The 27,016-nt window shown below is 47.5% G+C and overlaps 1 protein-coding gene across 1 annotated transcript in view; it reads right to left on the bottom strand.

The window, feature by feature from the left end:
* The window catches only part of LOC139548868 (protocadherin-16-like), a 196,197-nt gene that overhangs the window by 14,398 nt on the left and 154,783 nt on the right, over positions 1-27,016 (bottom strand). The window contains exons 3-14 of the mRNA XM_071358774.1: positions 22,834-23,022; positions 19,727-19,958; positions 15,718-15,954; positions 10,329-10,948; positions 10,013-10,156; positions 9,536-9,812; positions 8,463-8,650; positions 8,211-8,307; positions 7,785-7,942; positions 4,866-5,351; positions 3,997-4,360; positions 638-877 (exon numbers count right to left, since the gene is read on the bottom strand). Of these exons, the coding sequence (XP_071214875.1) occupies positions 638-877; positions 3,997-4,360; positions 4,866-5,351; positions 7,785-7,942; positions 8,211-8,307; positions 8,463-8,650; positions 9,536-9,812; positions 10,013-10,156; positions 10,329-10,948; positions 15,718-15,954; positions 19,727-19,958; positions 22,834-23,022 (3,232 nt within the window). The remainder of the gene's footprint in view (positions 1-637; positions 878-3,996; positions 4,361-4,865; positions 5,352-7,784; positions 7,943-8,210; positions 8,308-8,462; positions 8,651-9,535; positions 9,813-10,012; positions 10,157-10,328; positions 10,949-15,717; positions 15,955-19,726; positions 19,959-22,833; positions 23,023-27,016) is intronic.

Here is a 27,016-nt window from a genome sequence, read left to right as displayed (position 1 = left end):
AAAGAGCAAACACAGCAGCATTCCTGTTTTTATTTGTTTGTAGTTGGTTTTGCTGTGTAAGCGGATGGCTGGGCTGCACCGGGGTGGGCGGAGACTGGGAGATTGTGTGTGTGTGTGTTGTGTGTGTGTGATAGCGTGCTAACAGTGAAAGACTCTGGCACCATCACCTTACCCCACTAATCACCCTGGAGAGAAACTTTATAATCCTTCTGGGTTATGTGCTCTTGACTAACTCCAGGGGAATGTGAACACACCCACCCTCACGGACACACACACAGATACATACACACACACACTCACCATCCCCCAGCAGGGTCTTCAATTAAAACCAACTGTTACTGGCGATGCTGATGATGTGAACATGCGTTGAACACATGGAGGATCAACACTTAGAACAAGAGGCTCTGCTGGCTGACACTGAGTTCTATTTTTTTAAAGAAACAGTACAGCAAATATGTAGAAGAACTGTGTGTCATCATGTGTACTTTGTATATTACTATGTCATAAAGAAAGCCACCATAACATATAGTATATGATGAGGGCATTACAGTCATGTGCTTGTCAGTGCTGTATACTATGCATGTAAAGACTGAATCTCCTGTGTTTGCCCACTGAGCTCAAGCCTAGCTTCTCTCACCTTGGTCCAGGTCGGAGGCCGACACCACCAGAACAGTGGTTCCTGCAGGCTGGTTCTCTGTAATCTGGGCTTGGTACTGGTTCTCTTGGAACCAGGGCACCTGGTCGTTCACATCGATGACCTGGACAGACAACAGCTGGTTGGATGAGAGCGCTGGTACCCCGTGGTCCTGGGCTACGATGGTCAGGTTGAACAGGACCTGCTCCTCCCGGTCGATGGGCTTCAGGATAGACAAAGAACCTGAAAAAGTAGAGGAGAGGGGTAAGAGACGGAGCCTGGGGTGGAGGAGAGGAGTTAGAGAGGGAGCCTGGAGTGGAGGAGAGGAGTTAGAGAGGGAGCCTGGGGTGGAGGAGAGGGGTAAGAGACGAAGCCTGGGGTGGAGGAGAGGAGTTAGAGAGGGAGCCTGGGGTGGAGGAGAGGAGTTAGAGAGGGAGTCTGGAGTGGAGGAGAGGAGTTAGAGAGGGAGCCTGGGGTGGAGGAGAGGGGTTAGAGAGGGAGCCTGGGGTGGAGGAGAGGAGTTAGAGAGGGAGCCTGGGGTGGAGGAGAGATGATACATATTAAAGGATGGAGAGAGAGCCTAGAGAGTGAAGAGGTCCTTATGGACCCTGGTCAAAAGTAGTGAACTTAGTTGGGATGCAGGGTGCTATTGGGACGCAGACTCAGCTGGTCCCTCCCTACCTATTGTGCAGTGAAAGGACGCTGTGAAAGGTCCCTGTGCTCTCTAGTCCAGCACAACTCTGCTAGCTCCAACTTCTACTGCTAGCTCCAACACTCCATTAGCGTCAACTTTCACTGCTAGCTCCAACACTCTGCTAGCTCCAACACTCCACTAGCGTCAACTTTCACTGCTAGCTCCAACACTCCACTAGCGTCAACTTTCACTGCTAGCTCCAACTTTCACTGCTAGCTCCAACACTCTGCTAGCTCCAACACTCCACTAGCGTCAACTTTCACTGCTAGCTCCAACACTCTGCTAGCTTCAACTTTCACTGTTAGCTCCAACACTCTGCTAGCTTCAGCTTTCACTGCTAGCTTCACTTCTCTGGTAGCTTCATCTTTCACCAGTCATTCCTCCCTCTCCGTCGGAGGCTAAGCGCTGCTCCTTGCCAAGAGCTGCACTTACACACACCCACCCACCCTGTCCACCCTGTCATCTGTGTGTGTGGATCTATTCCCATGAAAGGCTGAAACAAAACACCAAAGAACCCCAACCTCAGACTGCTGGGAACCATTAAAGAAGCGATTAGAACTGCATGTGTGTGTGTGTTTGTGTGTGTGACTCAGTCCCTCTTTTGAGACTTTGATAACACCCACACACACACACACTATTTGCCGTTTGGTCTTCTGGGCTTTGTTGTGGTGTGTGAGACATGCGTTGACCCTGGCTCCACCCCTCCCCCAGTGCCCCACCAATCAGGAACCAAGGAATCCCCTGGTCGGCTGAGGCGATAGAAACAGGAAGCTGTCAAGATCTATCAGGTGTGTCACAGAGAGAGGGCGGCCATCTTGATCTGGTTCCAGTATATATATATGTGTGTGTGTGTGCGTGTGTGCGTGAGCCTGTGCGTGAGCCTGTGCGTGTGCGTGCGTGAGCCTGTGCGCGTGCGCGTGCATGTGTGAGTGTGTGTACGCGTTCGTGCCTTGCCCATCTTGAACTGGTTCCAGCAATGCAGGTAATTAGTCAGTATAATGACAGTTAATGGCATGAGTTAATCCTCTGACCACCTGGTCTGCTCCTGTCCTATCCTGTCCACCGGCCCAGGCCAGGGTCTACGATGACAGGAGAAATGGTCCCATCTCTACACATTCTGTTTTGGTTATGTTCCCATTAGCACCAGCACAACGGGGAGCTGTGTAGGAGAAGCCTACTACAGATCATGGTAACCTTGGATACTTCTGGTTGGAGGATGGGTGTCTCCTAACTCTATCCCCCTCCTCTGGGCTCAATGGAAATATTAAATCATAAAACTATGTGTGTCGAGTTTCCCTTTGACCCAGATTAATCCCAGTCAATTTGGCTTAATCTAGGTCTGAGAATTTGCCCCTGAAAGTTTTACATTTTTATCAATTTGTGTAAGAAGACACTGTTCCCTAGACTAATCCTATTAATAGACGAAACGAATAGAATGTCTAACATGAGAAGAAACATGTGAGAGCAAGGAAACATCTTTACCTTAGTTCACCCCAGTCTTCAGAACTGTGACTGCTCTACTCTAATACAACCATACATACACAGTAAAACACTACGTAAACCAAAGAGACTGGAATTGGAAACATCCAAAATATGTTTTCCATCTCTCTCTCTCTCTCTCGCTCTCGCTCTCTCGCTCTCTCTCTCTACCCATATGTTATTAGTGACCAGGCTTAGGACGGGATCACTGAGGAGTCACAGTGGCTGAAACTATTCCAGCCACTAACTCTGCCCATACTAAAGGCTCTGGGGCAAGTTATCTCAGAGAGCACGGAGATACAGAGAGAAAACAACAAACCCAAAAACTTAAAACAGAACCAACACAACCCCCCTCGTCCCTCCTTCCCCTCCCGCCTCACTCTCTCTTTGACGGTTGTGGCTCATTAAAGCATGAAATTGAAATGGAGTCAGTGCTGTGCCCTCTCTTTCCTCTGCTCCCAGGGCCAGGTAACGAGAAGGAGAGGGAAGCCCTAATCTCAGCGATGCATTGCAGGCCTGGTGTGTGTGTGTTTGTGTGTGTGTGTAATCTCAGTGCAGCACGGCAGCCCTGCCCGTTGCGTGTCTAGCAGTGTGTGTTCACAGCCAGCCACACTCGCTGCGGCCTTCTGCTATGGAAAAAGTTGTTAAACTGCAGCCAGATAGCTGGATCGTTACTTACAGCGGTGGTGGTTGTTACAGCTGCAGCAGTGCCGGTGGTGGTAGGGTTTAGCCCTCAGGTAGGCAGGCATACGCAATGTACTGGGGTAACTTCGTTAACTCTGATTCGTCTCTCACACGACATCTCTTCGCACTTCCCTGTTTATACTGTTTTAACTGTGCTGGGGCCTGATTATAGGTTGAACCTTATGAGACTCTCTCACAGACCAAACCACATGCAAGCTAGTAATATGGTACCAATAGCCTTCTGACATCACACCATGTGTTTACAGTACAGCTGGCAACTACATGATTGCTCTCGTGAGAAAACAATACCGTATGCCAGTGTTACCGACTGGGTGTGAACTCGTCCAGTGCATGCCACAAGGCTGTGTTATCCAACTGAGCTAAAGCCTAGGCATTAGCTTGGGGAGCTGACAAAAGTCTTCAGGTCTCAGACTAGGTTACCTTTTCTGTGAGCGTGGTTCACCAAACCACTTCCATTACACTAGGAGTTGTTTAAATGACCCACCAGTATTAGGGTTGAGGCTGAACGTCCCTCCAGCGTTGCCAGTCTCGATGAAGTAGCTGACCCGTCTGTTCTCCCCCTGGTCGGCATCTCGCGCCACGACGTAGAGAACCACGAAGCCCACAGGCTGGTCCTCCATGACACTGACCGCGGAAGGCGAGCTAAACACTGGAGCGTTGTCGTTCTCGTCTGTCACAAACACCCTCGCTGTCACCGAGCCCCAGCGCCGTTGGCTAGCGTTCAGGGCGGAGTCTGTCGCCTGGACGACCAGGATAAGGGAGGAAGTAACCTCATGGTCCAGTTCCTGCGCCAGGGTCAGGACGCCAGTGGAAGGGTGAAGGGTCAGGATGTCAGGGAGGTCAGGGTACTGGAACACAGTAGAATTAAATATAACTTTATCAGTCCAGGGTACTGGAACAGAGTAGAATAGAATATAACGTTTTTAGTCCAGGGTACTGGAACAGAGTCAAATACAATATAACTGAAACAGAAGAGAATACAGAAGAGAATAACTTTATTAGTTCATCTGCAGAGATATAAATAATTATTCTGCTCTACTCCCTAAACCACTAGTTTAAGGGGTTAAGTGTCTTGCTCAAGGGCACAACGGCAGGAGATGGTCTAGTTGCCAGTGAGTACATCTCCAATTTTCACGACCGGTTTGTAATTTGAAACAGCAATGTATCTGTTACTGATTTTTGCTTCTCTAACCTGTGCGTCCTACCCCTAACCTCCTAACCCTAACCAGCTAACCCTAACCTCCTAACCCTAATCCCCTAACCCTAACCACCTAACCCTAACCTCCTAACCCCCTAACCCTAACCTCCTAACCCTAACCAGCTAACCTCCTAACCCTAACCCCCTAACCCTACCTGGTGCAGGATGGAGTAGGTCAGCAGGCTGTTGGGCCCTGATCCATCCTGGTCCGAGGCCTGGAAGGTGTAGATGGTTGCCCCAGGCTCCATGTTCTCAGGTATCACCATGGTAACGGGGTCCTCCGGGAAGCAGGGTGCGTGGTCGTTGCTGTCCTTCACCTCGATGTCCAGCTGCACCAGGTGGCTGCTGGGTAATGTCATGGAGAAGTCATCCACCTCTATCTGTAGTGTGTAGCGGGCAGATCGCTCGTAGTCCAGCTCCCTTGCCAGGTACACGTCACCTGTCTGACGGTCCACCATGAACGTTCCGTCTCGGTCTGACCCGCCCACCACCGTATAGGTCACCTGACCAGCCTCAGGGAGCTCTAAACTGTCATGTGACTTCACAGAGCCAATCACAGAGCCCGGTTTGGCCTCCTCGACGGAGTTGAAGTATATGGAGAGGGAGTTGGCTTTGGAAGGAGCTCTGCTCGCACTCAGGACCTGTGGACAGAGACATAGGGATATGGTAAGCATATATCATCAATATATTGGTGTTAAAGGTTTGTAGGTAGCTAACTTCATCACCAGGTTCAATAGCGAGAGCCGGCTGGAGGACAAAATTAGTAGCTAGCTAATCAATGTTTTTTATAACTGGGATCTTCAAACAATCTGTTAACCTTTGAGGAACATTTTGAGCAACTATGAAAATCCTGACATTAATGATAATCCATTTAGCAAGATAGCTGAACATCAACACTCAGCAGACTCACGCTATGTGTCTAATAAAGACCATTATACATGCCTAGTGGCAGTTGGAGATACATTTTCCAATACAACGCTAAAGAATACAAATATTCAATGGAATGCTGTGAACCTGCAACAGATTTCTACCCACCCACTCTCTTTTCTCACTGTGAATAAAAGAAACTGAACGTTTTAAGAGTTTTTTACAAACTCCCACAACAGGCCTGCTAGTGCTAATCACGTTTAATCAGATAGGCATGTCACTGCCAGGAAAAATAATAAGGGATAAAAGTCAACATAATCAAAAAAGGAAATTGTGGTGAGCTTTCAGATCTCACTGCAGTGGGCTGGACTCGGGAGTCTACAGTATTGAGTTTTTACACCTCCCTTGATGACCAATCAGAAGAACATGAAAGACTTCAGCTTTGACACATCGCTCCCTTTGTATGGAAACAGGCACCAGAAGTTACACATATACCACATTGTTCTAATAAGCCTGTTTTTCAGTTCGCTCAAAGCAGGGGATGGAGTCACAGGGTTTAAATATCTGAGAGAGAGAGCGAGAGCGAGAGAGAGCAAGAGCAGGAGAGAGCGAGAGCGAGAGAGAGCGAGAGAGAGCGAGAGAGAGCGAGAGAGAGCGAGAGAGAGAGCGAGAGAGAGAGAGAGAGAGAGAGAGAGCGAGAGCGAGAGAGAGAGCGAGAGAGAGAGCGAGAGCGAGAGAGAGCGAGAGCAGGAGAGAGCGAGAGAGAGAGAGAGCGAGAGAGAGCGAGAGCAGGAGAGAGCGAGAGAGAGAGAGCGAGAGCGGGCGAGAGAGAGAGAGCGAGAGCGGGCGAGAGAGAGAGAGCGAGAGAGAGCGGGAGAGAGCGAGAGCGAGAGAGAGAGAGCGAGAGCAGGAGAGAGCGAGAGCGAGAGAGAGAGAGCGAGAGCGGGCGAGAGCGAGAGAATAAATGAATGAAAGTGAGAGAGTTAGACCAGGAAAAATAGAGAGAGAGAGCAAGACAAGGAGAAAGAGAGAGGAAGGAAAATAAAATAGTTTTGTACGCTTATCCATTTTTCTCCTCAACAAATACTTGTTGATGCTCAATTCATTACAAGCTACAATACCTTGATAAACCAGAGTTACACCATACAGCACCACTATGTTGGCAGTCACTAAACAGCCTATGCTCTTTATGAAACATAATATGACAATCTGTTAATTAACTCCACATTAGACGGCAAATTGAATGTCAACACGCGTTAGAATTTGTGAGATCATATCCTGTCCCTACTGCTGTACTTGTCTTGGACGAGGGCTCTGATAGAAACACGTCCAAGACAAGAACAACACAGCCATGTTTAATCCTATTACACACTAATTATTACTCACATTCTTCATGTCAGAAGAACAGGAGAAATGAGGGAAGGAAAAAATTAACGAAATAAGAACACAGAGATGCTGTTTTACTGCAGCCATTACAAGACCCTTCTATTTTCCTGGAACCTTAAAGATTCCGGTGCTGCGTTCCAAATGGCAACCTATTCCCTACATAGGGCACTGGTCAAAAGTAGCACTATATAGGGAATAGGGTGTCATTTGGGATGCATCTTGGATTTACAGCTACAGAGTTCCTTCCATTGTGCTGGCCTGGTCGGTCACTATTAAGTTGTATATTAAATATTAATTAAATTAACTTGAATGGTGTATTTTATGTGGGTGCATATCCCAGGCGGTGTCGTATTGAAGTGAGGCTACTGTATTAAAAGTGTTGAAGTCATTCAGTATGGCCTTGACCAGAGCAATCACAGCTGGTGATCATCATGGACCAGATGGGAGCACTTGATTCATACCTACTGTAGTTTTCCATCTCTTACTCAAAGAGAAATTCCCCCGTTTGAAAAGTCACAGAGGAGGAGAAGTGAGGGAGGGAGGGAGGGAAGAAAAGGAGGGAGGGAAGGTTGTCAGAAATCAGACTGGCACGTCTATTTGGAACGACTTTGTTGTGAGGAGCCAGACTTCTAGAGCCAGACATCTAGAGCAAGCTTGACTTAGTACTTCTCCCAATACTTTAGTTAAATGTGGGATATTTGATAGATTGGTGTTGGCTATGATCTAGTAGTTTTCTGACCTTTATGATTAAGATACAGCTAGATCTGTGAGAAGAAAGGTGGTAGGGGATAGGAGATAGCAGTCTGAGGTAGGAGTCTCACCTGTATGTGTAGTGTACAGGTAGCGCTGTGAGATGGCTGGCCCCGGTCAGTGGCGGTCACAGTGAAGCTGTACTCAGCTCTGTCAGAGTGACTCAGAGGAGAGGAGGAACGCAGTTCACCTGTAGTAGGGTTCAGAGAGAAACGCTCTGCTCTGGGACCTGTAGAGGAGTGAGGGAGGGAGGGAGAAAAAGAGAGCGAAAGAAAAAGAGAGACAGAGAGAGAGAGAGATACAGATTGAGTGAGTGAGTCCAGCTATAAATTGTTACCCAGAGTTGTTTTTGGAAACAATGCCAGAAGAAAACAATGCATTCCTCACATAATCACTCAACGGTAGAAAATAGCAAATTACTCTTCAATCATTAACTTACAAACAATCCCTCCCTTCCTCTCTCCCTCTCTCTCTTCCTTCTTCCATCCCTCTCTCACCTGACATGGAGTAGTACACAGTGCCGTTCTCTCCCTCATCAGGGTCCTTGGCCTGTACTTTCCCCAGCAGTAGACCTGATGCCTGGCCTTCCATCACCTACGGAAGGAAATCACAAGGTAAAAGTGACTTGTTTTCTTCTCAATGCTGACCACTAACATATTATGTGAGACCCCATGCCCTAAGGGCCCTGGTCAAAAGTAGCGTACAATATAGGGAATAGGCTGCCATTTGGGCCGCAACCTCAGTATTACCTGCATGGTCAGTCCTCTGCCAGGCTGGCTGTGTCTGAAGGAGGGAGTGTTGTCGTTCTCATCCAGGATGGTGATAAAGGCTGTCCCTGTAGCACTGCGTGGGGGAGTACCTCCATCCTGAACCACCAACAACACCTGGTAACTACTCTGCTGCTCCCTGTCCAGACCTACACGGGTACTGATCTCACCTGAGGGAGAGAGAGAGAGGACACAGGAAGAGAGGAAGGAGGGAGAGAGAGATAGAGTGAGAGAAATGGGAGGGAGAGAAGTAATGATGAGAAATTAAAGGGAGAGCATGTTGTCTTTGATCACACACACACACACACACACACACACACACACACACACACACACACACACACACACACACACACACACACACACACACACACACACACACACACACACACACACACACACACACACACACACATGGCAGGAACCTGAACAGCTGCAGTGAAGGTTAGAGTTATCTCGCGAGCAGCTACACACAATCTCACAGCAGGCCAATTAGGGCCCAGCAGGACCCTCAACACTACAGCAGGACCCTAACACTGATTTATTTTCACAGAGAATAGACAGCATTGTGTGTCTATTCTGAGTGCCACATCTGAAGTTCTTGTGGTAAATATAAAGTTATTATACGCTGAGTGTGTTAAGCCTTGAGACAATTGAGACATGGATTGTGTATGTGCCATTCAGAGTGTGAATGGGCAAGACAAAATGCCTTTAAATGGGATATGGTAGAAGGTGCCAGGCACACCGGTTTGTCTAATGAACTGCAACGCCGCTGAGTTTTTCATGCTCAACAGTTTCCCGTGTGTATCAAGAATGGTCCACCTCCCAAAGGACATCGAGCCAACTTGACAACTGTGTGAAGCATTGGAGTCAACATGGGCCAGCATCCCTGTGGAACACTTTCGACACCTTGTAGAGTCCATGCCCCGACAAATTGAGCATGTTCTGAGGGCAAAGGGGGGGGGGTGCAACTCAATATTAGGAAGGTGTTCTTAATGTTTTGTACACTCAGTGTATTTTTTGTTATTCCATTCATTAACCAGGCTTTGAACTACCTGTGTATGAGTTGATCTGGAAGTTTCTGTCTGGGTGTAGGAGTCTGTAACTGAGCCTGCCGTTGAGCCCTGAGTCGCGGTCCATAGCCGAAACCCGTCCGAACCCTGACCCCGCCGGAAGGTTCTCTCTCACGGCCAGGAAAGCCCTCTCCTGGGTCAAACGGGGTGAGTTGTCATTTTCATCGGTCACCGACACCCTCACCGTGGCACTGCCCGTCTTCTTCAGCTGCCCGTGGCCCGACGTGGCCAGAACCATCAACATGTACATGTCCTTCACCTGGGCAAAGGTCACGGACACACTTTTAAAGGACATTACACTTTAAATTAAAGTTTGTCAGACATTTTCAGGCCTCTAAAGAAGTCTAAGGTCAAGATGAATAAGACCAACATGATCGATATCAATCAAAGTGGCTAAGAAGCATTCAGTGTGCGGGTCTGGACAAGTTTATATATATCTTCCTGTCACATGTCCCTCACCTCTCTGTCCAGGGCGCTCTTCACAAACAGCCAGCCGCTGTCTGCTGCAATGCCAAACCCTGCTGCGTCTCCGTCAGGTCTCAGGTAGTACGCCAGTGGAGAGGAGGAGCCTGAACCCGTGGTGTCCAGGCTCAGAGCTCGCACCTGTAGATGGATGGATTAAGTAATTCATCAGAAATACATACACAGCCAAAACATTACAGAACTGACAGTTCAACTGCAACTCTGTTGATACATAACAGCTTGCTGATGTTACGTTTAGGGATAGTTAGAAGACATTTTGTTGGCTGTTAGTTGAACAATCTACGGGACATACCTGTAGGAAGCGTGTGCTGAGCGGCGTGTTCTCCCTCAGCTCCACGCGGTAGGTCAGGGTGTCGAACACGGGACCGTGGTCGTTCTCCGCCTGGACGTGCACCACAAGCATCATGGTAGAGCTCAGCTGGGGAGCGCCACCATCTTTAGCTGTCACCGTCAGGTCGTAACGCGGCGTTACGTCGTATGACAGCCCGCCAACCAGCCGGATCTCCCCTGTGCTGCGCTCCATGGAAAAGGTTCTTTGACCTCCGCTTGAGGTCGTGGTGGAGGAAAGATCAAAGGTCATCTGGCCGTTGAGGCCGGAGTCCCGGTCTTTGGCCTGGACTCTGTAGACCACGGTCCCCATCTCTGTGTGCTCCGGGAGGAGGAGAGACTCAGAAGAGGAGGGCATGAACACAGGAGCGTTGTCGTTGATGTCCTGGATGGTGATGTGGACGTGGGTCTGACCGAAGGCAGGGGGGCTGCCGCTACGAGCCTGGAGCTCCAGGGTTAGAGAGGGCTGGGCCTCGTGGTCCAGGGGAAGGCTGGTCCGCAGGGCACCGCTCTCTGGGTCCACAGTGAAGTAGCCAGCAGGGTCTCCAGAGGAGATGGTGTACAGGATGTCCTTACTGGGGCCGCCTGGGAACAGACAGGGGAAGTTGAATGTTTTATTATCCCTTATGTACGGGATACACATGGTATACACCATCCAACGAAATGGTTCTTTATCAACAACACAACAACAATAAGAAATACTAAAAGATAACAATATGATCATAAAGTAAATGGATCAGTAGAATAGAATACATTTCTTAGCATAAGTATAATACAGGAAGGAACAATTTATAGTCCAATATTTACATGGGTATTGGGGAAGGGGGGCAAGTGTTTAAACTGTGCAGTGTTTATCAATCATAATAACAGTCTGGTAGCAGCAGTTGTGATGTGTGTGTGTGTGTGTGTGTGTGTGTGTGTGTGTGTGTGTGTGTGTGTGTGTGTGTGTGTGTGTGTGTGTGTGTGTGTGTGTGTGTGTGTGTGTGTGTGTGTGTGTGTGTGTGTGTGTGTGTGTGTGTGTGTGTATATTTGTGTGAGTGAGTGAGTGCATGTTTGTGAATACAGATGCAATTGTGTGTGTGTGAGTTTATTTTATTTGTATCTTTTGAAGTGAGATGACAAGATCCAGAGCCAGTTCAGACGAGGAGACCAGAGCCAGTCCAGATGAGGAGACCAGAACCAGTCCAGACGAGGAGACCAGAGCCAGACCAGACGAGGTGAACAGAACCAGACCAGACGAGGAGAACAGAACCAGACCAGACGAGGAGACCAGAACCAGTCCAGATGAGGAGACCAGAACCAGTCCAGACGAGGAGACCAGAGCCAGACCAGACGAGGTGAATAGAAGCAGACCAGACGAGGAGACCAGAACCAGACCAGACGAGGAGACCAGAACCAGACCAGACGAGGTGAATAGAAGCAGACCAGACGAGGAGACCAGAACCAGTCCAGACGAGGAGAACAGAACCAGACCAGACGAGGAGAACAGAACCAGACCAGACGAGGAGAACAGAACCAGAACAGACGAGGAGACCAGAACCAGACCAGACGAGGAGACCAGAACCAGACCAGACGAGGAGACCAGAGCCAGTCCAGACGAGGAGACCAGAGCCAGACCAGACGAGGAGACCAGAACCAGTCCAGACGAGGAGACCAGAACCAGACCAGACGAGGAGAACAGAACCAGAACAGACGAGGAGACCAGAACCAGACCAGACGAGGAGACCAGAACCAGACCAGACGAGGAGACCAGAGCCAGACCAGACGAGGAGACCAGAGCCAGTCCAGACGAGGAGACCAGAACCAGTCCAGACGAGGAGACCAGAACCAGACCAGACGAGGGGAATAGAACCAGACCAGACCAGGAGACCAGAACCAGTCCAGACGAGGAGACCAGAACCAGACCAGACGAGGAGACCAGAACCAGTCCAGACGAGGGGAATAGAACCAGACCAGACCAGGAGACCAGAACCAGTCCAGACGAGGAGACCAGAACCAGACCAGACAAGGAGACCAGAACCAGACCAGACGAGGAGACCAGAACCAGACCAGACGAGGAGACCAGAACCAGTCCAGACAAGGAGACCAGAACCAGTCCAGACGAGGAGACCAGAGCCAGTCCAGACAAGGAGACCAGAGCCAGTCCAGACAAGGAGACCAGAACCAGACCAGACGAGGAGACCAGAGCCAGTCCAGACGAGGAGACCAGAACCAGTCCAGACGAGGAGACCAGAACCAGTCCAGACAAGGAGACCAGAACCAGACCAGACCAGGAGACCAAAACCAGTCAGACGAGGAGACCAGAGCCAGTCCAGACAAGGAGACCAGAACCAGACTAGACGAGGAGACCAGAGCCAGTCCAGACGAGGAGACCAGAACCAGTCCAGACGAGGAGACCAGAGCCAGACCAGACGAGGTGAATAGAAGCAGACCAGACGAGGAGACCAGAACCAGACCAGACGAGGAGACCAGAACCAGACCAGACGAGGTGAATAGAAGCAGACCAGACGAGGAGACCAGAACCAGTCCAGACGAGGAGAACAGAACCAGACCAGACGAGGAGAACAGAACCAGACCAGACGAGGAGAACAGAACCAGAACAGACGAGGAGACCAGAACCAGACCAGACGAGGAGACCAGAACCAGACCAGACGAGGAGACCAGAGCCAGTCCAGACGAGGAGACCAGAGCCAGACCAGACGAGGAGACCAGAACCAGTCCAGACGAGGAGACCAGAACCAGACCAGACGAGGAGAACAGAACCAGAACAGACGAGGAGACCAGAACCAGACCAGACGAGGAGACCAGAACCAGACCAGACGAGGAGACCAGAGCCAGACCAGACGAGGAGACCAGAGCCAGTCCAGACGAGGAGACCAGAACCAGTCCAGACGAGGAGACCAGAACCAGACCAGACGAGGGGAATAGAACCAGACCAGACCAGGAGACCAGAACCAGTCCAGACGAGGAGACCAGAACCAGACCAGACGAGGAGACCAGAACCAGTCCAGACGAGGGGAATAGAACCAGACCAGACCAGGAGACCAGAACCAGTCCAGACGAGGAGACCAGAACCAGACCAGACAAGGAGACCAGAACCAGACCAGACGAGGAGACCAGAACCAGACCAGACGAGGAGACCAGAACCAGTCCAGACAAGGAGACCAGAACCAGTCCAGACGAGGAGACCAGAGCCAGTCCAGACAAGGAGACCAGAGCCAGTCCAGACAAGGAGACCAGAACCAGACCAGACGAGGAGACCAGAGCCAGTCCAGACGAGGAGACCAGAACCAGTCCAGACGAGGAGACCAGAACCAGTCCAGACAAGGAGACCAGAACCAGACCAGACCAGGAGACCAAAACCAGTCAGACGAGGAGACCAGAGCCAGTCCAGACAAGGAGACCAGAACCAGACTAGACGAGGAGACCAGAGCCAGTCCAGACGAGGAGACCAGAACCAGACCAGACGAGGAGACCAGAACCAGTCCAGCCGAGGAGACCAGAACCAGACCAGACAAGGAGACCAGAGCCAGACCAGACGAGGAGAACAGATTCAGACCAGACCAGATGAGGAGACCAGAACCAGTCCAGACAAGGAGACCAGAGCCAGACCAGACGAGGAGAACAGATTCAGACCAGACCAGATGAGGAGACCAGAACCAGACCAGACGAGGAGACCAGAACCAGACCAGACGAGGAGAACAGAACCAGACCAGACGAGGAGACCAGAACCAGACCAGACGAGGAGACCAGAACCAGTCCAGACGAGGAGACCAGAACCAGTCCAGACGAGGAGACCAGAACCAGTCCAGCCGAGGAGACCAGAACCAGACCAGACGAGGAGACCAGAACCAGTCCAGACAAGGAGACCAGAGCCAGACCAGACGAGGAGAACAGATTCAGACCAGACCAGATGAGGAGACCAGAACTAGACCAGACGAGGAGACCAGAACCAGTCCAGACGAGGAGACCAGAACCAGTCCAGACGAGGAGACCAGAACCAGACCAGACGAGAAGAACAGAACCAGACCAGACGAGGAGAACAGAACCAGACCAGACGAGGAGAACAGAACCAGACCAGACGAGGAGACCAGAACCAGACCAGACGAGGAGACCAGAACCAGTCCAGACGAGGGGAATAGAACCAGACCAGACGAGGAGACCAGAACCAGTCCAGACGAGGAGACCAGAACCAGACCAGACGAGGAGACCAGAACCAGTCCAGACGAGGAGACCAGAACCAGACCAGACGAGGAGACCAGAGCCAGTCCAGACGAGAAGAACAGAACCAGACCAGACGAGGAGACCAGAGCCAGACCAGACGAGGAGAACAGATTCAGACCAGACCAGATGAGGAGACCAGAACCAGACCAAACGAGGAGAACAGAACCAGACCAGACGAGGAGACCAGAACCAGACCAGACGAGGAGAACAGAACCAGACCAGACGAGGAGACCAGAACCAGACCAGACGAGGAGACCAGAACCAGTCCAGACGAGGAGACCAGAACCAGTCCAGACGAGGGGAATAGAACCAGAACAGACGAGGAGAACAGAGCCAGACCAGACGAGGAGAACAGAACCAGACCAGACGAGGAGACCAGAACCAGACCAGACGAGGAGACCAGAACCAGTCCAGACGAGGGGAATAGAACCAGAACAGACGTGGAGACCAGAGCCAGACCAGACGAGGAGAACAGAACCAGACCAGACGAGGAGACCAGAACCAGTCCAGACGAGGAGACCAGAACCAGACCAGACGAGGAGACCAGAACCAGACCAGACGAGGAGACCAGAACCAGACCAGACGAGGAGAACAGAACCAGTCCAGATGAGGAGACCAGAACCAGACCAGACGAGGAGACCAGAACCAGACCAGACGAGGAGAACAGATTCAGACGAGGAGACCAGCACCAGACCAGGCAGAGAGCACTTCAGTTAGAATATACTCCCCCTCAGTCATTTGTCAAGTATTTTACACTATGACAGAGTCCTAAATATCCAAAGTAATGATTATAAAAACAATGTGCTGGGATGGAATGTGTGATTAATGTGATTTCTAAACGAGGTGTGTACAGTGGCTCACTGCCTATTTGAACAATTGGTACAGGGAGCACGGAGGGAGCACAGAACGCCCCAGTGAGTCCTTTCAGCACATGCTGCCCACACACACACACACACACACACACACACACACACACACACACACACACACACACACACACACACACACACACACACACACACACACACACACACACACACACACACACACACACACACACACACACGCATACTTTCAAACAGGTGTTAGCAGTCAACCAATCAGAAGTTCCAATTCCAAGTCACACCCACCGTTCTTACTGATGGCCTGTACGATGCCAACCTCAGTTCCTCGCAGTACGTTTTCAGACACAGTGAAGCTGTACTGACTGTGTTCGAACACAGGGGGCGCCACCAGGCCTGCCACCACACTGATGTTGACCCGGGCGTTGACCAGTGCTGCCAGACCCCCTCCGTCCTGGGCTGAAACCACAATGGGGATCACCGTGTTGGCCTTGCCATGTAGGGACCGGGACAGGGAGATCACACCTGGTGGAGAAAGGACACAAAACACAGTGGTCAAGGTCAGACACAGCTCAAAACACACACACAGAGACATGAGGATGGACGCACACACACAAACATACACGCTTTATTTAGTTCCAGGAAAATTCAATTCCAGCGCTCTGGCATCTGTACGATCCATTAAACACATTGTGGAAAATACAAGAATGCCTTTTTCCTCGATACACCTGTAACTACATAAGAAGTTAATACAGTACCAACCTGTGTCTGTTGTTAAAGCTGTACCACATGTAAAAACACCAACCTGTGTCTTTTTGTTTATAGTTAAAGCTGTACTACATGTAAAAACACCAACCTGTGTCCTTTTGTTCATAGTTAAAGCTGTACTACATGTAAAAACACCAACCTGTGTCTTTTTGTTCATAGTTAAAGCTGTACTACATGTAAAAACACCAACCTGTGTCCTTTTGTTCATAGTTAAAGCTGTACTACATGTAAAAACACCAACCTGTGTCCTTTTGTTCATAGTTAAAGCTGTACTACATGTAAAAACACCAACCTGTGTCCTTTTGTTCATAGTTAAAGCTGTACTACATGTAAAAACACCAACCTGTGTCCTTTTGTTCATAGTTAAAGCTGTACTACATCTAAAAAAAAACAACCTGTGTCTTTTTGTTCATAGTTAAAGCTGTACCACATGGAAAAACACCAACCTGTGTCCTTTTGTTCATAGTTAAAGCTGTACCACATGTAAAAACACCAACCTGTGTCTTTTTGTTCATAGTTAAAGCTGTACTACATGTAAAAACACCAACCTGTGTCCTTTTGTTCATAGTTAAAGCTGTACTACATGTAAAAACACCAACCTGTGTCCTTTTGTTCATAGTTAAAGCTGTACCACATGTAAAAACACCAACCTGTGTCTTTTTGTTCATAGTTAAAGCTGTACTACATGTAAAACACCAACCTGTGTCTTTTTGTTCATAGTTAAAGCTGTACCACATGTAAAAACACCAACCTGTGTCCTTTTGTTCATAGTTAAAGCTGTACCACATGTAAAAACACCAACCTGTGTCTTTTTGTTCATAGTTAAAGCTGTACCACATGTAAAAACACCAACCTGTGTCCTTTTGTTCATAGTTAAAGCTGTACTACATGTAAAAACACCAACCTGTGTCTTTTTGTTCATAGTTAAAGCTGTACTACATGTACAAACACCAACCTGTGTCCTTTTGTTCATAGTTAAAGCTGTACCACATGGAAAAACACCAACCTGTGTCCTTTTGTTCATAGTTAAAGCTGTACCACATGTAAAAACACCAACCTGTGTCCTTTTGTTCATAGTTAAAGCTGTACTACATGTAAAACACCAACCTGTGTCTTTTTGTTCATAGTTAAAGCTGTACTACATGTAAAAAAAACAAACCTGTGTCTTTTTGTTCATAGTTAAAGCTGTACTACATGTACAAACACCAACCTGTGTCTTTTTGTTCATAGTTAAAGCTGTACTACATGTAAAAACACCAACCTGTGTCTTTTTGTTCATAGTTAAAGCTGTACTACATGTAAAACACCAACCTGTGTCTTTTTGTTCATAGTTAAAGCTGTACTACATGTAAAAACACCAACCTGTGTCCTTTTGTTCATAGTTAAAGCTGTACTACATGTAAAAACACCAACCTGTGTCTTTTTGTTCATAGTTAAAGCTGTACTACATGTAAAAACACCAACCTGTGTCCTTTTGTTCATAGTTAAAGCTGTACTACATGTAAAAACACCAACCTGTGTCTTTTTGTTCATAGTTAAAGCTGTACTACATGTAAAAACACCAACCTGTGTCCTTTTGTTCATAGTTAAAGCTGTACTACATGTAAAAACACCAACCTGTGTCTTTTTGTTCATAGTTAAAGCTGTACTACATGTAAAAACACCAACCTGTGTCCTTTTGTTCATAGTTAAAGCTGTACCACATGTAAAAACACCAACCTGTGTCCTTTTGTTTATAGTTAAAGCTGTACCACATGTAAAAACACCAACCTGTGTCTTTTTGTTCATAGTTAAAGCTGTACTACATGTAAAAACACCAACCTGTGTCCTTTTGTTCATAGTTAAAGCTGTACCACATGTAAAAACACCAACCTGTGTCTTTTTGTTCATAGTTAAAGCTGTACTACATGTAAAAACACCAACCTGTGTCTTTTTGTTCATAGTTAAAGCTGTACTACATGTAAAAACACCAACCTGTGTCTTTTTGTTCATAGTTAAAGCTGTACCACATGTAAAAACACCAACCTGTGTCTTTTTGTTCATAGTTAAAGCTGTACCACATGTAAAAACACCAACCTGTGTCTTTTTGTTCATAGTTAAAGCTGTACTACATGTAAAAACACCAACCTGTGTCCTTTTGTTCATAGTTAAAGCTGTACTACATGTAAAAACACCAACCTGTGTCTTTTTGTTCATAGTTAAAGCTGTACTACATGTAAAAACACCAACCTGTGTCCTTTTGTTTATAGTTAAAGCTGTACCACATGTAAAAACACCAACCTGTGTCTTTTTGTTCATAGTTAAAGCTGTACTACATGTAAAAACACCAACCTGTGTCCTTTTGTTCATAGTTAAAGCTGTACTACATGTAAAAACACCAACCTGTGTCTTTTTGTTCATAGTTAAAGCTGTACCACATGGAAAAACACCAACCTGTGTCTTTTTGTTCATTAAAAAGCTGTATTACAGTAAAAGTACCAACCTGTGTCTTTGTTGTTAAAGCTGTACTACATGTAAAAACACCAACCTGTGTCCTTTTGTTCATAGTTAAAGCTGTACCACATGTAAAAACACCAACCTGTGTCCTTTTGTTCATAGTTAAAGCTGTACTACATGTAAAAACACCAACCTGTGTCTTTTTGTTCATAGTTAAAGCTGTACTACATGTAAAAACACCAACCTGTGTCCTTTTGTTCATAGTTAAAGCTGTACCACATGTAAAAACACCAACCTGTGTCTTTTTGTTCATAGTTAAAGCTGTACTACATGTAAAAACACCAACCTGTGTCTTTTTGTTCATAGTTAAAGCTGTACTACATGTAAAAACACCAACCTGTGTCTTTTTGTTCATAGTTAAAGCTGTACCACTGGCACACCTGTGCGCAAAAAGCGACGGCCAACCTGTGCTGGGCTGTCTCTGTCCCCCGTGTCCGCATAGTTAAAGCTGTACGTACACCCCTGTGCCGCAAGAAGCGCACAGCCCAACCTGTGTCTTTTTGTTCATAGTTAAAGCTGTACTACATGTAAAAACACCAACCTGTGTCCTTTTGTTCATAGTTAAAGCTGTACCACATGTAAAAACACCAACCTGTGTCTTTTTGTTCATAGTTAAAGCTGTACTACATGGAAAAACACCAACCTGTGTCCTTTTGTTCATAGTTAAAGCTGTACTACATGTAAAACACCAACCTGTGTCTTTTTGTTCATAGTTAAAGCTGTACTACATGTAAAAACACCAACCTGTGTCTTTTTGTTCATAGTTAAAGCTGTACTACATGTAAAACACCAACCTGTGTCTTTTTGTTCATAGTTAAAGCTGTACTACATGGAAAAACACCAACCTGTGTCCTTTTGTTCATAGTTAAAGCTGTACTACATGGAAAAACACCAACCTGTGTCTTTTTGTTCATTAAAAAGCTGTATTACAGTAAAAGTACCAACCTGTGTCTTTGTTGTTAAATCTGTATTACTGTAAAAGTACCAACCTGTGTCTTTGTTGTTAAATCTGTATTACAGTAAAAGTACCAACCTGTGTCTTTGTTGAGGGTGAAGAAGGGGGAGTTGCCCCTGGGGACGGTTCGGTACGTGACCCTCCCGTTCTCCCCAGTGTCGGGGTCAAGGGCCGTAACCTTGACAACAGAGGTGCCAGGTGCACTCTGGGAGCTAAGGCTGACGGCGTAGCTCACAGGGTAGAAGACTGGTCTGTTGTCATTGATGTCCAGCAGGTCCACCCTGACGTAGGCCACAGAGTTCAGACCACCCTGCAGGGGAACAGAAAGGAAAATCAAACAATAAATCAAAAAGACAACGCTCATTGGAATGTGTTAGATGTGTCAGTGACATTCTGTGTTGGTTTGTTGGAGATTTATGTGAAACCAATAATAAAACAATGGACAAATCCAGAATTTTCTGGGACAGTCACCACATGGAGTGTCCTGGGGTAGGAACGTTTTTTATTTCAACATGCTTCAGTTAAGCTGAGCACCTTTCCCCCTTTATATTAAAGCCCATCTGTAGTGAGTTAGGTGTTGGGTATGCACCTCTTCTAAGGACAAAAAGCTCTCTGTTCTACTAGACTTCGCATGCTGTTGTATATCACCAGGACAAAGTGGTAAAAAAACACATTTGACCACATTAATGGAGAGAGTTAAAATCAGCAGGAACCCTGGTAAAAACGTCTGACTCTGAAATCTAGTCCTGGCAGGTTGGTGGAGGGATACGGATTGATAGCTTCCCCAGGGAAACAGCAATCTGTCAGGATCTGTGGGGGTTGAGAGGGCTCGCTACTGCCACAGAGCAGAGAGCTCTGTTTCCCTGGCGGCTCGTTCTGAACAGAATACAGAGCAGGCTTTTCATTTGGCCGGACTGGTGAGAGGGTGGAGGAGGGAGGAGGGTTGGAGGGGGAGCAGCGGTCCAACTTATTAAATATTACTGCTATCTGCCTGTCTGACTGTATGTCTGTATGTCTGTCTGTGTCTGTCTGACTGACTGTCTGCCTGCCTGTGTTTCTGTCTGTCTGTCTGTCTGTCTGCGTGTCTGTCTATCTGACTGTCTGTCTGCCAGTCTGCTTGACGTTGTAGGCATTTTTCTCTCCCTCTCTCTCTCTCTCTCTCGCTCTATCACTCTCTTCTCTATCTGATTGTTTTACCATGACTGCAGTGATTTCCATTCATTTCTACCCTTTTACTTTCAAGTATGATTTGGCGTGTGACGCTACAGGATGCTATCACAGCACAGTCCTGCCAGGGAGACTCATTCAAAGCACAGTCCTGCCAGGGAGACTCATTCACAGCACAGCCTTGCCAGGGAGACTCATTCACAGCACAGCCCTGCCAGGGAGGCTCATTCACAGCACAGCCCTGCCAGGGGGACTCATTCACAGCACAGCCCTGCCAGGGAGACTCATTCACAGCACAGCCCTGCCAGGGAGGCTCATTCACAGTGCAGGCCTGCCAGGGAGACTCATTCACAGTGCAGGCCTGCCAGGGAGACTCATTCACAGTGCAGGCCTGCCAGGGAGACTCATTCAGACTCTTTTATTTGGCTGCACTAATGACAGATTTGCTGCTCTGCTGTGTTCTGCTCTGCCTGGCTGGGGAGCTGCTCCCCTCTCTACTAGCTATCCTGGCTCTGGCTCTATAGCTGTGTCTAATAGCCAGGGTTCTGCTAGCTATTTCTCTGCTGTGAACCCTGCTGTGAAATGTCGGTTAAAAAGATCCATTCAATTGTTGGAAGCGTCAATATTACCAGGGTGCTGGAGTTTTTCTTCTTTTAACCCTGCTGTGATAAACACTGTGATAAACACTGCTTTAAGAGGTCACTGTCAGGGGTTTAATGTACTCACAGGGAGAGATCAGACTGCCACTCTATTCCCATAGGGCTCTGGTGAAAAGGAATGGACTATATAGGGAATGCAGACATTGGATGAGGATGGAGCGATAGCCAAGAAGTGGGTCTAGAGAGAGGAGGGTGGAGAGATAGCCAAGAAGTGGGTCTAGAGAGAGAAGACGGTGGAGAGATAGTCAAGAAGTGGGTCTATAGAGAGAAGACGGTGGAGAGATAGTCAAGAAGTGGATCTATAGAGAGAAGAGGGTGGAGAGATAGTCAAGAAGTGGGTCTAGAGAGAGAAGACGGTGGAGAGATAGTCAAGAAGTGGGTCTATAGAGAGAAGAGGGTGGAGAGATAGTCAAGAAGTGGGTCTATAGAGAGAAGTGGGTGGAGAGATAGTCAAGAAGTGGGTCTATAGAGAGAAGAGGGTGGAGAGATAGTCAAGAAGTGGGTCTATAGAGAGAAGTGGGTGGAGAGATAGTCAAGAAGTGGGTCTATAGAGAGAAGACGGTGGAGAGATAGTCAAGAAGTGGGTCTATAGAGAGAAGTGGGTGGAGAGATAGTCAAGAAGTGGGTCTATAGAGAGAAGACGGTGGAGAGATAGTCAAGAAGTGGGTCTATAGAGAGAAGTGGGTGGAGAGATAGTCAAGAAGTGGGTCTATAGAGAGAAGACGGTGGAGAGATAGTCAAGAAGTGGGTCTATAGAGAGAAGTGGGTGGAGAGATAGTCAAGAAGTGGGTCTATAGAGAGAAGACGGTGGAGAGATAGTCAAGAAGTGGGTCTATAGAGAGAAGTGGGTGGAGAGATAGTCAAGAAGTGGGTCTATAGAGAGAAGACGGTGGAGAGATAGTCAAGAAGTGGGTCTATAGAGAGAAGAGGGTGGAGCGATAGTCAAGAAGTGGGTCTATAGAGAGAAGTGGGTGGAGAGATAGTCAAGAAGTGGGTCTATAGAGTGAAGTGGGTGGAGAGATAGTCAAGAAGTGGGTCTATAGAGAGAAGACGGTGGAGAGATAGTCAAGAAGTGGGTCTATAGAGAGAAGTGGGTGGAGAGATAGTCAAGAAGTGGGTCTATAGAGAGAAGACGTTGGAGAGATAGTCAAGAAGTGGGTCTATAGAGAGAAGTGGGTGGAGAGATGTGGAGGAGGGGAGAAGAATAAACTCACCCCGTCCACTGCTGGACTTGTTCCGGAGAGGTTGAGGAGGGTGGAGGGAGAGATGGTTAGTGGAGGGTAAATGGAGGGAAGAGTGCAGAGGGAAGGAGAGATCAAGAGGGTGGAGAGATACAGTAGGAGATGTGTGGAGACGCACCCCGTCCACGGCGGTGACGGTAAAGTCGTAGCTGGTTGGTCCCTGGTCCCTGTCCAGAGCCACGTTGGTACAGATCTGTCCTGTCTCCTTCCCTACAGAGAACTGGGAGGGGACAGCACTGTTGATGCCTGACCCCAGAGAGTAGCTGATGGAGCCGAAGGAGCCACCGTCCGCATCTGTCGCTGTCACCTGCAGAGAGGGAGATAAAAGAAGAGGATTTATAGACAGTTTGTCTTACGGGGATCTTTCACTGTTACGCCTACGAAGACACAAGAATCTTAGGAGCTAGACAAGATAAGGAAATATTCACAAACTGTTGGAGGACATTGAATGTTGACTTCAAAAAATACTATTATTCCGCTACCATAAATTACTTTTGGACAGCTGAAGAAAGCACACAATTTGACTTCAGGAAATCTACCCTTCTAGTTAGACCAATGTAATTTAGCATGTACCCTGTAGGTTCATTTTGAATAGTACCACTAGTATGAACGAGAACCCACACAGGACAGTACAGGACAGTACAAGACAGTACAAGACAGTACAGACAGTATAGTATAGGACAGTACATGACAGTACATGACAGTACAGGACAGTGACAGTAACAGTAACAGTAACAGTACAGGACAGTACAGGACAGTAACAGTAACAGTAACAGTAACAGTAACAGTACAGGACATTGACAGTAACAGTAGAGTACAGTACAGGACAGTGACAGTGACAGTAACAGTACAGGACAGTAACAGTACAGGACAGTAACAGTAACAGTACAGTACAGGACAGTGACAGTAACAGTACAGGACAGTACAGGACAGTAACAGTAACAGTAACAGTACAGTACAGTACAGTGACAGTGACAGTAACAGTACAGTAACAGTAACAGTAACAGTACAGTACAGTACAGTACAGGACAGTGACAGTAAAAGTAACAGAACAGGACAGTAACAGTACAGTAATAGTAACAGTATAGGACACTACAGTAACAGTAACAGTACAGGACACTACAGGACAGTACAGGACAGTACTATACAGTACAGTACAGTAACAGTAACAGTACAGGACAATAACAGTACAGGCCAGGATAGTAACAGTACAGGACAGGACAGGGCAGGACAGGAAAGTAACAGGACAGTACAGGACAGTACAGGACAGTACAGGACAGTACTATACAGTACAGTACAGTAACAGTAACAGTAACAGTAACAGTACAGGACAATAACAGTACAGGCCAGGATAGTAACAGTACAGGACAGGACAGGGCAGGACAGGAAAGTAACAGGACAGTACAGGACAGTACAGGACAGTACAGCACAGTAACAGTACAGGACAGTACAGTGCAGGACATTAACAGTAACAGGACAGTAACAGTACAGGACAGTAACAGGACAGTACAGGAGAGTACAGTAACAGTACAGTACAGTACAGGACAGTACAGGACAGTAACAGGACAGTACAGGAGAGTACAGTAACAGTACAGTACAGGACAGTACAGGACAGTAACAGTACAGTACAGGACAGTAACACTACAGTACATTAACAGTAACAGTACAGTACAGTACAGGACATTAACAGTTACAGTACAGTACAGGACAGTACAGGACATTAACAGTTACAGTACAGTTACAGTACAGTACAGTACAGTACAGTACAGTACAGTACAGGACATTAACAGTTACAGTACAGTACAGTACAGTACAGTACAGTACAGGACATTAACAGTTACAGTACAGTACAGGACAGGACAGTACAGAACAGTAACAGTAACAGTAACAGCAACACAGGAGAGTACAGTAACAGTACAGTACAGTACAGGACAGGACAGTACAGAACAGTAACAGTAACAGTAACAGCAACACAGGAGAGTGCAGTAACAGTACAGGACAGGGCAGTACAGTACAGTACAGGACAGGACAGTACAGTGCAGGAGAGTAACAGTACAGTACAGGAGAGTAACAGTACAGGACAGTAACAGTAACAGTACAGGACAGGACATTAACAGTATCAGTACAGTACAGGACAGTACAGTACAGGAGAGTAACAGTACAGTACAGTAACAGTAACAGTACAGTACAGTACATGAGAGTAACAGTACAGGACAGTAACAGTAACAGTACAGTACAGGACAGTACAAGAGAGTAACAGTACAGGACAGTAACAGGACAGGACAGTAACAGTAACAATAACAGTACAGGACAGGACAGTACAGGACAGTAACAGTACAGTACAGTACACGAACAGTAACAGCACATTAACAGTAACAGTACAGTACAGGACACTACAGTACAGGACAGTAACAGTAACAGTACAAGACAGGACAGTAACAGTACAGTACAGGACATTAACAGTAACAGTACAGGACAGGACAGTAACAGTACAGGACAGGACAGTACAGGACAGTAACAGTACAGTACAGTACACTAACAGTAACAGTAACAGTACAGGACATTAACAGTAACAGTACAGTACAGGACAGTAACAGTAACAGTACAGGACAGGACATTAACAGTAATAGTACAGGGCAGTACAGGACAGGACAGTACAGTACATGAGAGTAACAGTACAGGACAGTAACAGTAACAGTACAGGACAGTACAGGACAGTAACAGTACAGTACAGTAACAGGACAGGACAGGACAGGAGAGTAACAGTACAGGACAGTAACAGTAACAGTACAGGACAGGACATTAACAGTAATAGTACAGGGCAGTACAGGACAGGACAGGACAGTACAGTACATGAGAGTAACAGTACAGGACAGTAACAGTAACAGTACAGGACAGGACATTAACAGTAACAGTACAGTACAGGACAGGGCAGGGCAGTACAGTACAGTACAGTACAGGACAGGACAGGACAGTACAGGACAGTAACAGTACAGTACAGTACAGTAGTAACAGTACAGGACATTAACAGTAACAGTACAGTACAGGATAGTAACAGTAACAGTACATTAACAGTAACCGTACAGGACAGTACAGTACATTAACAGTAACAGTACAGTACAGGACACTACAGGACAGGACAGTAACAGTACAGGACAGGACAGTAACAGTACAGTACAGGACAGTACAGGCCAGTAACAGGACAGTACAGGACAGGACAGTACAGTACATGACAAGACAGTACAGGACAGTAACAGTACAGGACAGTAACAGTACAGGACAGTAACAGTACAGTATAGTATAGTACAGGACATTAACAGTAACAGTAACAGTACAGTACAGGACAGTAACAGTACAGTACAGGACAGGACAGTACAGGACAGTAACAGTACAGGACAGTACAGTAGAGGACAGTAACAGTACAGTACAGTACAGTACAGTACAGTACAGTACAGGACAGGACAATACAGGACATTAACAGTAACAGGACAGGACAGTACAGAACAGTCCAGTACAGGACAGTAACAATAACAGTAACAGTACAGGACAGGACAGGACAGGACAGGACAGGACAGGACAGGACACCAGGTGTTGTTGGAGGGAGTCTTTTCTTCTCATCTGTGTTGTTTATCTGAGTTAGAGCACAAGCCAAACCGCCTCCTCTGATAGAACGAGGCACTGGGGGAGGGAGGGAGGAGAGGATGACTTCCCCAGCCCTGCCTGCGTTTAGCCGGGAGAGATGCCAGCAGTAGAGACAGCCAGGCTGGTTCAGAAGTGGAGTGGCGTCTGTCTGAACAGCTCAGTGACAGGGAGGGAGGGGGGATGGGGAGGGAGGCAGGGGGGATGGGGAGGGAGGGCTGGGGAGCAGCAGTGTACCCCCCACAGCACGCCTCACTGCCTCCCTTCCTCACCACATTATAACTCTAACGTTCTACCCCTCAACGTCTGGTTCTAATACACCTCACATCTACAGTACAGAGAGAGCTGAGAGCTGGGGCTGGTGGGTTCATAACAGACAGCCTCCACTCAGTTCAGCCCAACTCCCCGGCCAGCCACTAGTCAGCCGCGGAGAGGAGACTGTAGCAGTTCCCTGGATTAGACTAACCAAACAAGCCAATCAGAGAGCCTCCTGGGTACTGGCAGGGTAATCGTTTGCAAGTGTTGGCTCGGGATCGCAGCTAGAAAGAGATTACAGATGGGGTTAAGTCTCACAAGTTGATTAGAGTTCTCTCTTCCTTCCATCTCTTCAGAAAAAGGGGGGGGGGGATCTCTCTGGGAAGGAAAGTACGACTACTACTACT

Source organism: Salvelinus alpinus, chromosome 22, assembly GCF_045679555.1.
Source record: "Salvelinus alpinus chromosome 22, SLU_Salpinus.1, whole genome shotgun sequence".
In the NCBI taxonomy this organism is placed as follows: domain Eukaryota; kingdom Metazoa; phylum Chordata; class Actinopteri; order Salmoniformes; family Salmonidae; genus Salvelinus; species Salvelinus alpinus.
Note: the sequence above shows the minus strand (reverse complement) of the source record. Positions and strands in the feature narration are given on the sequence as shown.